This window comes from Arvicola amphibius, chromosome 5 (assembly GCF_903992535.2).
Source record: "Arvicola amphibius chromosome 5, mArvAmp1.2, whole genome shotgun sequence".
NCBI classification, from domain to species: domain Eukaryota; kingdom Metazoa; phylum Chordata; class Mammalia; order Rodentia; family Cricetidae; genus Arvicola; species Arvicola amphibius.
In genome coordinates, this window is record NC_052051.1 from 48,436,056 (window position 1) to 48,451,535 (window position 15,480).

Genomic DNA, 15,480 nt, shown 5'->3' on the forward strand with positions numbered 1-15,480 from the left:
GGGTTTCAGAGCATCCTTAAAGCCAGGCGTAATGGACAGGAGGATATTTGCGGTCCCAGTCACAGGGCTTCCCACTGAGACCATGCCCGAGGCAACAGAGTCCATGCTGGGGGCTAATCCTGAGCTGGAGAATTCCCAGAGGCCCTCCAGGGGCTGGAACCTTGCTCATGCCCCCCACTCCCTGAATCTTATATCCATGCCCAGTATCTTCCAGGACTAAGGCTCAAGTCAAGAACAGATTTTGGAGGCCTCTCTATCCCTAGGAACTCTGCAGGGGTGAGGGGATGTGGTAGAGAAAGAGACCAAGAGGATGTCCTGGGCTTCCAAGAGTGGCCAGTGCAGGGGATAGAAGACAGGGGTGATGCCCAGAGAGGCCAGGGACTAGAAGACCTAGCTTCTCTGGGCAGAGTATACCCTCCCCACTTGCTTGCAGAAGTCAAAAGGCTCAGTCTCTAGGCACCTCTCTAATGTGATTTCCAGGTGCACAGCCTCCTGCAAGCTGAGCTAGACTCTCCAAGGCATCTTGGATAGGTGCTGGCTGATCTCTGGCTTCAGGAAATGGAGCAGGAGGTACAACAGGCTCTTGGGCTGCCTGAAACTGCTCTAGAGACACGCCATCTGCACCTGCTCCGGGCCCTGACCTTGGAGAAGCAGCTTGCATCTGAGGTGGTCTTGCCAAGGCCTCCACACTGAACTTGCTCTGAGCAGGATGATCCCATCCTTCCTGGCTGTCTACGATCTCTGGAATAATACCCTGGCCTCTGGTTTTGGAGCAACTGGGGTCAGAGCTTCTAGATTCTTCCGCCAGTGCCTCCAGAAGTCTTTGTAGATAGGATAGGAAGGAAGGAGGGAGGTTTCTTCCATCGCTGTCATCACTGTGGGCCTCGAACCCTGGAGCAGGAGAGAGCAGAAGTTAGGTCCCAGAATCACAGAAAGGGCATAGAGCATGGCCACAAGAATGAATGCTGATTTTGGCTTTAGATAAGGTGGTATGGAGCCAGGCCCAGTGAGACGATAGCCTCCGAGATCTCTGCTAGGGCACGAACTCTTACATTCCTACCATACAGCAGTACAACTGTTGGGTTTGATGGTCTATGGCTGAAGCAGGACTGTGAGTCTGTGGTAAGCCTGGGTTACACAGAAAGACCTTGTCTTGAAAACAGAGGGGACAAGCCAGGACGGTGGAAGTGAGCCATTCCCTCCTCACTTGGCCCCTTGGTCACCACTAAAAGATGCTGCTGGCCTCCTACGCACGCCCCAGCAGCCCAGCTGGGTCACTCTGTTAAACCAACCGACCCAAGCACTACAGCCTCCTCCTACCAAGTCCTTCTTTGGGCCACTCTACACCCACCTCCCACCCCACTTCTTAGACATCCTCCAGAACCACGACTCTTCAAACCAAGAGAGGCCCTCAGAAGCTCCCGCGTGCTCTCACGTCTGTGCACCGCCAGGAGATGAGCCTCTTTGCTTCCTCTTTGCTGCCTCACCCTGGCCATGACTGTCAACGCTTTGTGGGAAACACTTGAGCTTCATGGCCCATGTTATCTGCTCTGGTGGACCCCACTGATGCCTCTTGGTCCCGTCTTTCCTGCTCACATGCCACGATCTCACATTCCTCCATCGGTGTACCGCAACCAATCCAGGCTGACTCCTTTGACCAGCGACCCTCCTCCTGCCTGGTTCTGAACACATCAGCATCAGAAACCACAAGAGCTGAAGCCTCCATTTCTAGAAACTTTCTTCGAGTAGCTGGTACCCTCTATGAGCTTGATTGCCTACCTCAGCCGCCATTATCTCTTTGGGCACATCCCCAGCCACCTCCCTGCTGTCACAAGTCCTGCCCCAGTCCAGCACCTTCCTTTGTCCTGCCATCTCTACCAGGTTCAGGTGCCTTGTGCTTCACGTCCCTCCCAGGGTTCTGCCAGCAGCCTCACCTCACTGCAGAGCCAAGGCTACACACAGTGTCTCCAGATCTGTAATGGACTCAGGTCCACTCCTGTTGTCTTCCTTCCTGTTGTGTCCAAATAAGTGTCTGACCCTCCCTCCGAGAGCAGACCCTCCATAGAGTTCTGGCTGAGCTTCTTTTCTCCTTCGGCATCTGCCCCCCTTTATACACATATTGTGTGTGTGTCATTTCAACACCCAAACATGCCAATCTGCCCACCATAGTGTTCAACCTTCCCTTGGGCGAGTCCCTCCTCACCGTGTTCCAGTTCTCTGTTCTTTGTGATAGAGCTCCAGACTGACCTGCAATCCTCGTGCCACGGTATCTCATTCTAGTTTTAACAAAAATTATGTAATATTTGATGTATTAAAAGTATGTATGTATGTATATATATATATATATATTCAGGGAAAGTGATATTAAGAATGATACTTAAGTTGGGCATGGTGGTGCATACTTTTAATTTTAGCACAGGCAGGCTGACCTCTTGAGTGTTAAGGTCAGTCTGATCTATATATTGGATTCCAGCAGACTAGCCACTACTGCACAGTGAGACTGTATCAAAATAAAAAGTGGGGAGGAAGGCTTGTCTCAAAAAAAACAAAAAAAAAAGCAAAACAAAACAAAAGAGTAATTTTTTAAGTCTTATAATTCAGCAAGGAAAACCCAATTCAATTGAAAACAAGGTTAAGAATCTATATAGACACAAAACCAAAAAGGCATACAGAGGACCCACCATCTCATAGAGGCTAGATATGGTTAGCCATTAGAAAAACGCAAATCAGAACGATGAGATACTTCCATATATACAGAGGACCAGCCATCCCATCGAGGCTGGATAGAGTTAGCCATTAGAGAAATGCAAATCAGAACAATAAAATACTTCCATACCCACTGGGATGCTCAAAATCAAAAGCATAGACTATGTGCTTAGCAATTGTGCAGGAAAATGGGTAGCCACCTGTATAGCTAAATAGAGTTTTTTTTAGTGGCTCAATTGTTTTGGAAGACAGCCGAGTATGGCGTTACCATGGGAGCCAGCAACTTTGTGCCTGGGGCAGACACCAACAGACGTATTCATAGTAGCGCCAAAGCAGAAACAACTCAAAATGCTCGTCAGGTGAGGAATAAATATGTCAGTTAGCAGAAAAGAAAAGAAGTTATAAGGTACTATAGCAGAGATGAACCGCAAAGGTCATGCTAAGGGCAGTAAGCCAGACACAAAAGGCACTTGGCTCCATTTATATGAAATGTCTAGACAAGGTAAATCCATAGAGGCAGAAGGTGGATTAGTGATTAATTGGGGCTGGTAGGGAAAGAGGATGGGACTCAGGTGTAAGGTGACCTAAAAATAAAATCTGGGTCACAGGCATGCACGGCAGCTTCACAAGGTGTCATACTGTCTTCCTAAAGGGTCTCCACAATTTGTGGCCCTGTCAGTAGGATACAAACATCACCCTTTGCCCCGTACCCTTTAGCAGTATTTGATTTTATCAATTATCACTGAGGCTGTGAACTGCAGATTTAGGGAGAAGGAATGATGTTAGTTTCTTCTGGGAGGCCTGCTAACCACCTCACACACTTTTCTATCTGGTAGTTTGACTTTCTGTTTATAGCTCTTTCTGAGTTCAGAACAATACTATGTTCAGAAGCATCTCTGCTTTATAACTTGTGTTTAAATTTGCTTGTGGTGTCTCTTGACATTATGGTTGATGTTACTGAACTTATTAATCTTTGTAGTGTTAGGGTTATTTGCGAAGAAACCCTTCCCCATCCCAGTGTGTCTTGCTAAACTTTGTAAAGTTTCTCTGTGCACATACAAGTCTTTTGTACCTTATGGTGTGTAATGGTTAATACCTAGACACCTAGTTGTCTCAGAACCATCTAGTGCAGTGGCTTTCAACCTTACTAATGCTGTGACCCTTTAATATAGTCCCTCATGTTGTGGTGACCAACCATAAAATTACTTCGTTGCTACTTTATTAACTGTAATTTTGCTACTGTTATGAATCATAATGTAAATATCTGAAAAGATCATTCAACCCCAAGGGGGTCATGACCCATAGGCTGAGAACTACTATCCATCTTTTCTTTCCTAATCAAGCCCCCCCCCCCACCTTTGGAGAGTTCACATTTGACTTTTTTTGTTTTTGAGACAGGGTCTCACTATGTATCGCTGACTGTCCTGGAACTCACTATGTCGACCAGACTGGTCTCTGGCTCAGAGATCCACATCTGCCTCTGCCTCTCCAGTGCTGGGATTGGATCAAAGGCGTGCAGCATCATGCCCACTAGGTTTCACATTTGAATAGGATCCATTTCAGAACTTTTACACTCTGTCCCCACAGACACGTACACATCTCTTCACCCATCCCACGCACCTACACAGGCTACTTTACACACCCTATATTCAGAGTGCATACAGGTGTTTATATATTTGTGTACAGGTTTTGCTTTTTCCTAAACTAATCTATGGTTAGTGAGGTTTTTGTTTTTGCTTCTTTTCTAAACACCAGAGCTTTGTGTCATCTTCTTGCCTTACCAAGATAGTAGGGAAACTTACCTTGGTCCTTGACTTAATATTTTGTCATTAAAAGTTCTTTTCTATCATTAAAAGTTTAATATTTTGTCATCAAAAGTTTTGGTAGGTGTCCATTATTGGGGTCACTTCTCTTTGCTAAGGATCTTAGTCATTAGTGGGTAGTAACTCTTTTCAAATCTGTTTCCAAATTCACTTCCAATGAGTCACAGTGACTGATCCACCTCTTCTTATAGCCCCACCATCTCTTTATCCTCACCCTTCCGCACCATCCCCTACATCAAGTCCCTCTCCCTGTCTCTTACCTCTCCTGTGGGAGTCAGGGACACTTGGGCTGCAGTTGTATAGCCTACGGACCCGGGTGATATCTGAGTTGCTCAGGTTCCATCGCTGGCCAATGTGGACGCTGGTGGTCCAGAGTGGTATGATGGTGGGCTGCCCACGCCAGCTGAAGGCAAACCTGGAACCCAGGGGTGGGGCCTATGTCAGGATCGCAGTAGTTGGGGCTAGGAGGGAGGGGGGTTAGGAGAAAGAAGGATGGGGAGGGGGACAGGGAAAGAGGGGGAAACGGAGGGTGCTCACCTCCCATAATGCATCACTGACGAGTAGTCGTAGGGTGCTAACATGTTGCTACTCCGAGACTTGATGAAATTGATTTCAAAGCCTTAAAGCACAAACACACACACCTTTGTAGGTATATAAAAGACAGACAGGCGGTGCAGAACTCTGGGAAGTCACCAGCCACCTAAGTGAAAAGTCTGACTACCCCACTGAGCCTTCTTTCTGGGCTGGTCCCTGCTATCGGAGAGTCTTTGCTACCCTACTCTACTGGACCCTGGAAGGAATCCAGACCTACACCAGGTGCTGTGGAAGCAGGGGTGCCTGTAGCCAGGCAACCAGGACCTCCTTCAAACCTCCTTCAAGCTCTCTCCAGCTGTCCCTCCTTCCCAACTCACTTTGCATGACACAAATCTTTGCAAACCTGAAGCACCTGCAAAGCTACAGCTGCTGTGCCTTAGCCACTGGTACCCCGCCTACTCCATGAGCTAGCCTCAAAGACACGCTGTCCTCTCCATTCAGGATTGTGATGCCCGAGCCCTCAGTAGCCAGACCACCATCATCTTCCCATCTCAGACCACAAAGCTGCTGACATGGCGCCTAGCAGTCCAGTCATCTTGGTTGGCCAGAATGCCCGCAGCTCTCCTCCAGGCCAGCGAGGAAGGAAGGTTGCTGACCACTCCTGAAAGGACCTCTGGTCCCTTACACCTTTGTTCCCAACCCCTCTCCCCAATCCCAGAAGGCCGTGTCCACACTCTTCTTCCCTAAGGTCACCAGCAGCCTCCTTATCCTAATCAGAGCCCCAAAGAATGCCATTTTCTTCTCTTCAAAGAACCTTTATTAGTAAACATAATTTTGAACAGAAATAGAGTTCTCTAACTCCAAAACCAGGTATCTAGCTAAGTATAGTAGTGCACATCTTTAATCCCAGCACTTGGGAGACAGGTAGGAGGGTTTCTGAGTTTGAGGTCAGCCTGGTCTACCATGAGTTCCAGGACAGCCAAAGCTACATAGTAACACCTTGTGTCTCAAGAAAACAAAAATTATCAAGTGTGTAGCATGCACATGGCTCAATCCCCCAGCACCATAGAAATACAATACACACATATTAAAAGAATATACATAAATATAAAGTGAGCTTCCTACACCACCTGCTTCCTCTGACTTTCTACCTCTTGATCCCACAAAAGTCAATCACTGATTAGTTTTAATGCCCTGGCAGAGTTGATACCCATTAATGCAAATACATTCTCACTTTTCTTTGAGGGAACCATAATTTCCCAATAGGATAGCTGAACTATTGTTGGCACTAGGGATGGGACCCCAGTTACAAACCAAACAGGTACCGTACCACTTTGCTACGTTCCCTAGTAGGTAGGTGTTTTGTTTTGTTTTGTTTTTGAGCCAATTTGATTGTTAGGACAGCTCTTGCATTAATTTGGGCTTGTTTACTAACTCCAATTTATGCTTTTACCTTAATTAATTCTACTGTTTTTTTTAAAATCATAAACAGGCACATTTAACTTATCTGTTCTCTTTGCTTTTATGGATATAAGTATTGATGCCTCTACACTTTCCCTGAGCCTACCCTTACCCTAACTAAACCATTGTTTTTAAAATAGTGTTTTGTTGATATTTATTTAAAGGCAGGATCCATATAGCCCTGCCTGTCCTCACACTCAGAACTCTTTGCCTCGGCCTTCAGAGTGCTAGGATTCCATACATTTCCATACTTTTCCTTTATTTTTTTTCAGAACCCCTGAAGTTCCTTTAACCTCCACAACTAAAAGTATTTGACTGGATCCCCTAAGGAGAGCAGTCTAGTGGTTTGGTGGGCTATTGTCTTCTGCTCTATGTCCTGATCAGAGTGTTTGCATTGACTGAAGTTTTCAGATCTCGAGTTCCTCACAGCCTATCATGGGACGAGTGCTTACAAACACCCAGGAACACCTGGAAAGATCCTGGTCACCCCCGGCCCACCTCCCCAATCCCATCCCTTTGTCATTAGCTACCCAGTTACCACCAAAGCACCGTCTCTGGGGCAAGTATTCCCCCTTTTCACCTGGTCAACCCCAGAGCAGAGGCAGAGGCCCCTCCAGGTCCCCACGGGCAGGAGGCCTCTGACTCTCCCTGCATCTCCAAGTGCCCCGTGGCTCCTGCCCCTCCACAGCTTCCCACCTGTCCGAGGCAGCTGTCGTTCTCTCCACTGAGATCATCTGATCCCTGTACCATGTGCGGCATGCATGCTGCCCACTGGCATCAGAGCCCCTCCCTCCATCGGCCTTGGCTCTGCCATGTCCAGGATACTCTGAGCCACAAACCCACTGATTCACATCTTCGGTACCTCAGCCTTTCAGTGTTGACCCCTTGCTTGACACATGTATCTGGTCTACCCTCCCCCATCTCTCTCCTGGATCAGTGCCCACAACTGACATGTAGCCCTCGCCCCATATCACACACTAACGTCTGTCACATGGGGACTGCTGAGTACTCACTCAGTGAGCAAGAGTCATGGGACACTGTCAACCTCACAGTCAGATAACTGACAGTGGCAGAGAGAAGAGAGAGACAAAGCAAATGGCTGATATCCTTCCTTGGGTATCACTATAAAGACTCAGAGGAACACCACAGGACCACTCCCAAATACCAGAGAGCCATGAATCCCACTTGCCTCGTGAGAAAGGGACAGACAGTGTGTGGGATGGACTCTTCCAGAGGAGGCAAGCAACTCAGCTCTAGCCTTGGCCCGAGGCCTCTGTCCCTAAGGGTCCCCTGGGCCCAGCCTAGCCTAGACGCCAGCTGCCTTACCTGGGAGGATCTCATTCCAGTTGACGCGGATGTAGCGGTCTCGATCTGCCCGTGAATGCTCATGCCAGAAGCCAAGCACGTGCATGAGCTCGTGGAGCACAATGCCATGGCCCTTCCGGAGACAAGTAGGTGCTAGGGACACCACCTGCATCCCTCCACTGCGTCCCACACCGGAGAAGCACCTGCAAGACCCTGAGCGTGAGCCGCTTGGCAGTGAGCTAGCTGGGTATCAGGCTAGAAAGGTCAGAGAACAGGTGTTTGCTCTGCTTTAGGACCCAGGATGAACCAGGATCAGACTCCTGCCAGTTCCCCATCCTGGACTCTGGTCCAAGACTTACTGTCCCACCTCCCAGGTCTCCTGACTGCTTGGCCTGTGAAGAGGGTGTCACCTGGGGCTTCATTACTACCTGAGCTGACAAAAGGTGGGACCTGATATTCATGCATGATAGAGCAGGTCATTACGTGAGCAGTCATATGTCATAAGTCTGAGTCACAGCTTCCAGTCACACCATGTACAATGAAAAAAGGATATAGTTATTACCACTACCCCTGCCTCAGAAAGAAAGTAGAGGCTAAATTAGGGAACTCACCTAGACTTAAGTTGGCACATGAGTGGCAGAACTAGGACCCAACATTTGCCCAGACGCATACCATAAGACCTCCAGAAGATGAGGGTTTGTAGAGGAGGGTGCTGTGCCCAGTGGCCATCCCTCACCCACCTGTGGCCCAGAAGGTCCAGGTCATGAATGAACCATTCAGAATAGACTGGGGTTGAACCCAAGAAAACAGGTCCAGAAATAGGCTTCATACCACTTGTGCACACTAAGGGAGGATCAGGGAAGACAGTCATGAAGCCACAAAGCCACGTGACCACACAGCTACACACCAAGATCACTTACCCTGACATAGGAATGACGGAAATGAAGTCTCTGTGGCCCTGGTAGGCAACAAACCGGATGCATGTGGAACGTTCAAACTCAGCGAAAGCCTCCATAATGACCCGGCGGCTGGGCTCATCTGGGAAAGACACACCATGGCTGACCTTCTCAGGAGGTCCCAATAGCTCTTGAGGATCTCTGAAGTCTGCATGGGGGCTGAGACCAGACATTAAGCCCAAATGTTCCAAAACAGTGTTCAGAGAGGACAATATTGAAGAGGAACACTAAGCTGTAGAAAGGCCCTGGCTGTGTGATTATGTAGCCCAGAGGGAACTAGAGAGTTCCATCAGTTCTTTCAGTATTACACACACACCTTGCACACACCCTTACCCACACCCCCATACACATACATACATCTCACACCCACCCCCCACACCCACACACTCCCCCACCCCCACCTGCACACCCCCACCGCGCACATGGCCCCACAGCGCACACGCCCCCATCACGCACGTGCACACACACACACACGCACACGCACACACACACATACACACACACACACACACGCAGTTCAAATGCCCTGGGGAGGGGAGCTCTGCACAGCACTCTCAGTGTAAGGGGTATGGTGCTGCAGGAGAAGGGGAGCTCCCTGCAGGAGCCCCGCTGCATCCAGTAGAAGGGTAGGAAGCCCCACCTCAGCTCTCACCATACTTGCTGGAGAGCAGGAAGGGGATCTTCACAATGCCATCAGCACCCTTGGGCCATTTATTGTTGGTCACTGACAACAGTCGGAAGGGGCTCTGAGGAGAGAGGGCAGCTCAGAGTTAGTGGAGGATACAGGCCACCTAAGTGTCCTACTCCCTGGGGTGCCCTGCCTCAGACCATCAGAACCCTGGAGATGTGAGAAGTGCCACAGGGAGTTCTTGGGAGCGAGGACACCGTTAGAAGAGGAACGAGAGCCTGGGAAGTCAATGAACAAACTGAGAATTCAGATAACGGGGCTGGAGAGATGGCTCAGAGGTTAAAAGCGCTGGCTGTTATTCCAAAGGACCTGAGTTCAATTCCCAGCAACCACATGGTGGCTCACAACCATCTGTAATGAGATCTAGTACCCTCTTTCTGGCATGTGGGCATACATGCCAACAGCACATTGTATGCATAATAAATAAATACATCTTAAAAAAATTCAGATAACAGAAGTTGCAACATGTTCTATCATGTTCTATCGAGTAGATAAAAGTACCTAAGGTTGGCACCCCAGGAAGCCTGGCTCAGAAGGACTCAGCCCCTCCCAAGCACCTCCTCAGGACATGAGAAGAACGGGAAGGGTCCTACTCAGGGCGATGTCCTCACAAATGCTGCTCTCCCATGGTCCACTAGCCAGAACTCTAAAGTGTAGGCTTCACAGATCCCAGAAGGCCCTACCCACCTCTAGCCGCCAACTTGATTTAGTTCTGCTGTCAGAGATTCAAATGGCAGGCGTGTGCGTACACATCTCTGATGGATACTCTAACCTGTTAGCCTATGAACTCCAGGACAGCCTTGTCGCCGTCGGTCTTGCTTCCCACTGCTCATGGTCATCTCCAGCAGCCTTCTGCCACCTATGCTCTCCTAAACAATGTGTCTTCTCTTTGCAACGTCATTTCCCTTCCCATCAGCCTCCCTTTTGACTCAGCCCTCTGCCCCTAACCAAGATGGTCTCTCCATGTTCCTCCTTGCTCCAGCTTCCCTAGGGGGATCTTTCCAGCCATCCAGGTCTCACACACATGTACAAGTCGGTCTGGGATTGGGATCATGTCTCCAGCTCTGTGTTTTCTGAGTCCTCCCTTGGGCAGGGTGTCGAGTAGGGTCTAAAAGCTTGAATTCCCTCTTCCAAGGAGCCCTCTTGGGCTGACCACGCTGTCATCTCAGCTGCCACCATGATCATATTACCTAACCAGTTATACAAACCAAAGCCCTCGTGACACCTAGAAGAGGGTTTCGAGGGCACTCTCATGGCTTTGCAGCTGTGCATACTACGTGTGCACAACTCACCGGCCGGATGATGTCCCCTTCAACCAGGAAGCTGCTTTCTGGGGTCTCCTCTGAGATGAGCCCTGGGAGGGAAAGGTGGAAGCGATGTGTGTCACCTGTGACTTCCAGAACACAGGCTGGGACAGACCCAGCAATGCCAGTGTCTATGCCTTCTTCTACTTTGGAGCTAAGCTTCCTTGAGCGCCAAGGCTACGTGACTTTGGGGAAATCCAACGGCCCAGCTGAGACCCAGGCTGCAAATGTGTGTGAGTCTTCTCAACCTGTTTGCATCCTTCCCCTGTTCAAACATAGCTATGATTCCCCAGCACTTATGATCAGTTCCACCTCCAGGCCCTCTTCTGTGAGGATGCTGCTTTCTCTTCCATTCGGGCTCAGCCCAGCCCCAAGTCATACTCCCCAGAACATGCCCTGGTCTCTCCTGCCTCACCTTGCCCCTACCCACCATCTGCTTCCCATAATCACACATTACATTCTGGACCCTTGAGGTAAAGGAACCGAAATTACAAAGTCATAGCCACAAAAGGAAGTTGAGGAGGGTAAATACTTTTTATCTCTATTCACTTTAGCTTCTCATCTTCCTCCTAGCCAGGGAGCCTTCTGTAGCTGACTGCTGGGAAGAGACATCTCAGGAGGACCCATGAGGCAGTGACAAAAGCCGCAAGAGGCTTGAGAAGAATACAGGAGCGCTGCCTGATCTCGCAGCTTCGAACGACAGATGGCGACATAGACCAGTTGCACCCCTTATGAATTCTCTTCAAGTAAGAGGAGCCCCCTCAAGATTATCTCCAATCAAGGCTGCATCCTTAAACCTAAAAGAACACTAGCCACGACAGTGGATCTCAACCTGTGGGTCACGACTCCTTTGGAGAGCGAATGACCCTTTTACAAGGGACACCTAAGACCATCGGGAAATACAGATATTTCATTATGATTCATAACAGTAGCAAAGTTACAGTTATAAAGTAGCAATGAAAATAATTTTATGGTTGGGGGTCACCACACATGAGGAACCGTATTAAAGGGTCGCAGCGTCAGGAGGGTTGAGAACCACTGCTCCAGACTGTACACACTGGTACAGTCGTGTGGTATCAACAGCCATCAGAGCCATCATTTACAGCAGCTGGGGAGAGTGGCATTTCCCAATTAGACATCACATAGGCAGGGGCAGGTGCTGGCAGCTACTGTGAGCCCCAGCGTGGGAGAAGCTTCTCATGGCATTGAAATGAGTGCCAGGAAGACTCTTGGCTCTGGCTACCTACAGAGGACAATATCCGAGTAAGGACTGGTGCCCATTTGAGCTTCTAACCAGCTCACAAATAAAGAAGGGAGAAGACCACACTGTGGCCACCACCTACCCTAAGCCAAGGTTACCTCTGTTTCCCCAACATTTTAGCCCATGATGTCTCCATTATCTGAATTCATCTTCATTGCCACCAACTTCAGCCCAATGTGTTTGTGTTCCTCACTGAGATTCCCAGACAGGGAGGCCCTGTGCCCTGGATTCTTCGTTCTTTAATACCCCAGCCCCTACTGGCTAGGTCACACCTGTACACTGTCCCCCACAGAGTGACTGGCATGTTCTCAAGTATCTGATGATTTTGCTCAACTCCCATGCTCAGAAAGAAACAGTATTCTCTCTCTCTCTCTCTCTCTCTCTCTCTCTCTCTCTCTCTCTCTCTCTCTCTCTCTCTGGCGGGGAGGGGAGGGATAGGTTCAAGACAAGTGTTTCACTGTTGAGCCCTGGCTGTCTAGAACTCACTCATATACCAGGTTGTGAAGATGAGGAAAAGCTGGAGAGCTAACTAGCCCAGCTACCATCCAGGCCCAGAACCAAGGCTATGAGTTGGCCCACCTCAGTATCCACCTCATCTATGAACTATCAAGCAGGTGAAAGGGATGAACCTACAGATCCAAAACTGTAGGACACAGGACACAGTACAACAGACTATCCAAGAGGAGTCCCAGAGAGAGCCCATTGTTGATGGTGTAGCAGAAGCCAGAGGCCTCGAACCAGGCCAGTGAATGATTCCTAGCAATGAACACTTACAAGAAGAATGGACTAAGGGGTAGACTCTGTGACTCAACAGACCACACTACAGCTTCCACAATGAGATTCTTTTGTTGTTTGGTTTTGGTTTTTCTTTTAAATTTTGTTTTGTTTTGGTGGGGAGGTTGCATGGGCAGAGAGTGGATGTGAGAAGTTGGGGAAATAAGTGATACATAAGGATACATGATATAAAGCCCACAGAATCAATAGAAGTTAAATAGAATCAAAATAATTCACCAGCAAAAAAATACAGAAAAAAAAGATTTAAAGCTTTTCCTCATGAAACATGCACTTATTTAGAAGTCCCAAAATACGTGGGGACATTTCTTTTCAACCTTTCTGCATGCCCACACTCAGCGTGACTTTTGGGAATACAATCCAGTGGTCTCACCTTGGTTAATTGCGGGAATGTCCTTGTCCTGAGATACCTGGCTCCCTTCAGGAGTGAAGCCTTCTGGGACACTGGTACTGCAGACTCCTGAGCATCTGGGTGATGAGGGTGCTCCCAGGATCAAACCTGGCCGGGGAAGACAAGTGCAGACACATAGATGCCCCCAGGGCTCCATTGGTGAGATGGGACAGCGGGGCATGGGGAAGCAACACCCAGCCCCTTCAGGAGACCTCCCAGCAGGCACCCCTGAGCCTGCCTGGGCTTCCCACTGAGCCCCACCTAACAGCAAGGCCTAGATGCCACCAACAAAGGAGGGCCCTTCAAGGGACTAACACTTGGCTAGGGCAGCACATGAAGCCAAAGGGATGAAGAGAGGCAGGATGAAATTTAAATCTTGTGGCAGCACTAGATTCAGGGCTTCTCTTCAGCTTTTCATCAACCCAGGCTCAGAGCTGGAGTGACTGCTGCCCTAGCCGGGTTAGAAAAGAGCCTGTACCTTAAAACAAGTAGGTTTGTGGTATGGTGCTGGGCAATCTACGGTTAGGCGGGCCCTCTGCACCTACAGGTGTGGGAGACCTCCATGCAGAGCCATGAAGCTCATTTAAGACTACTTTAAACTACAGCCACAGCGCCTGGCCTCCTCCCCGTGCCCCAGAGGCAGGAGCCAGCTTACCCGGCAAGGAGAGCAAAGCTAGCATCCAAGACCACAGGCCTCTCACACTCCCCATGGTGGGTCCTCACTACCCTCTCAGCAAGCCACATACAGAACCAAAGCACGAAAGGACATCCCAAGCGCAGGCGCTGCCCCACCCGCCCCTTTAATAGCGGCTTCTCCAGCCCACACCTGCAGCTTCCCAATCACCTCCACGAACAACCTCCCAACAGCCTCCACCTGAAGATCTGCTCACTCCTATCTGAGAACCCTCGGCCAGGCCTGAGCCTGCTGGGCCATAGTCCCACCCATCTTGGCTAAAATGGGTTAAAAATTGGGTAGGGGGCACAAGACAACCTGGCAGCATAGCGTCCCTGAGATTCTCTCCTGCCACCAGAGGGCAGAGAAGCATTGTAGCAAGGTTCATGGGCAGCACTAGAAGGGACCAGAAGGGACTAGAAGGGACTGCTTTCCCTGCCCCACCCCCTACCAGGGGATTAAGACACTGAAAATCTGCCTGAGAACTCCAGGCACCCTCCCCCATCGTAACTGATAACAGAAGTGTGGTCACTACACCTGTATAAGGTTTTTTTTTTCTTTTTTGTTTTGTTTTGGTGGGGGTGAATTGAAACAGTCTTATTACATAGCTTTGGCTGTCCTGGAACCCACTATGTAGACCAGGCTGGACTAAATCTCACAGAGATCTGCCTGTTTCTACCTAATGAATGCCAGGATTAAAGCCATGTGCCACTACACCTGGCTATAAGCTTTCATTTCAGAAACGATGTAGTCCTGCAGGTGACAGGACTCTGAAATTTCACACTGAACACCCAGCAATCATTAACATCCAGGGACTCTTGCCATTGCTGGGACACACACACACACACACACACACACACACACACACGGACACGGATGGACACTCAGACCCTCAAATGGATGTGGTCCTTACAAAGCCACTGCCTCCTGGCATGATCAGCTGGGGCTCCTTTCCACTTCTCTAATTCAAAATGCAAAGCACCTCCGCTCTCTTCCTATTGGTTACACCCTCATGCAGAGATCCCACCTGAATCAACACCCTGGAGCACACGAACCAATCCACCCCAGCACGCAGTGAAGGAAAGCCAGCGCCAAGGGCCCCAGTTGTTGACTACAAGGGCCTGTCAGCGTTCCTGCTGGAACTGGGGCCAGCCATTTCTCAAGAAATAGAAGTCAGAGCCACAAGGAGGGGGTATAAAGGCAGATGCGGCTGATGTCTGAGCAAGGTGTTGACCGGTTTCAATGCATGGGATGGGAGTGCAGATTAGCTTGACGGAACGAATCATTCGCAATGCACATACATATATGTCGAAGCTTCCCATGGACAACCTTAAACACTCAATTTTTTGCCATAAAAAAGAAGGCATGAGATGTCATGGTGGTTCACACCTTTAATCCCAGAATGTGGGAGTCTAAAATAGGTGCCATGAGACTGAGACTAACCTGGGCTGCTAGTGAAAGCCTGTCTCAAAGAATATATATAATAATGGCCTAACTGGTTAATTGTGCTTAGTAAATCATCACCATCACATTGCTTGGGTGGAAAATCTCATACTTTGTCAAAAAAAAAAAAATCCTGTTCTTCC

At 49.1% G+C, this 15,480-nt stretch overlaps 1 protein-coding gene across 1 annotated transcript; it reads right to left on the bottom strand.

The window, feature by feature from the left end:
* Positions 1–445: 445 nt before the first annotated feature.
* Astl (astacin like metalloendopeptidase) lies at positions 446–13,931 on the bottom strand. Its single transcript, XM_038332101.1, has 9 exons — positions 13,877–13,931; positions 13,204–13,329; positions 10,766–10,827; positions 9,438–9,531; positions 8,750–8,867; positions 7,851–8,032; positions 5,067–5,148; positions 4,790–4,944; positions 446–891 (listed from the first exon to the last, which is right to left on the bottom strand). The coding sequence occupies exons 1-9, from the start codon at positions 13,929–13,931 to the stop codon at positions 446–448; spliced, it is 1,320 nt and encodes a 439-aa protein (XP_038188029.1).
* Positions 13,932–15,480: the final 1,549 nt, after the last annotated feature.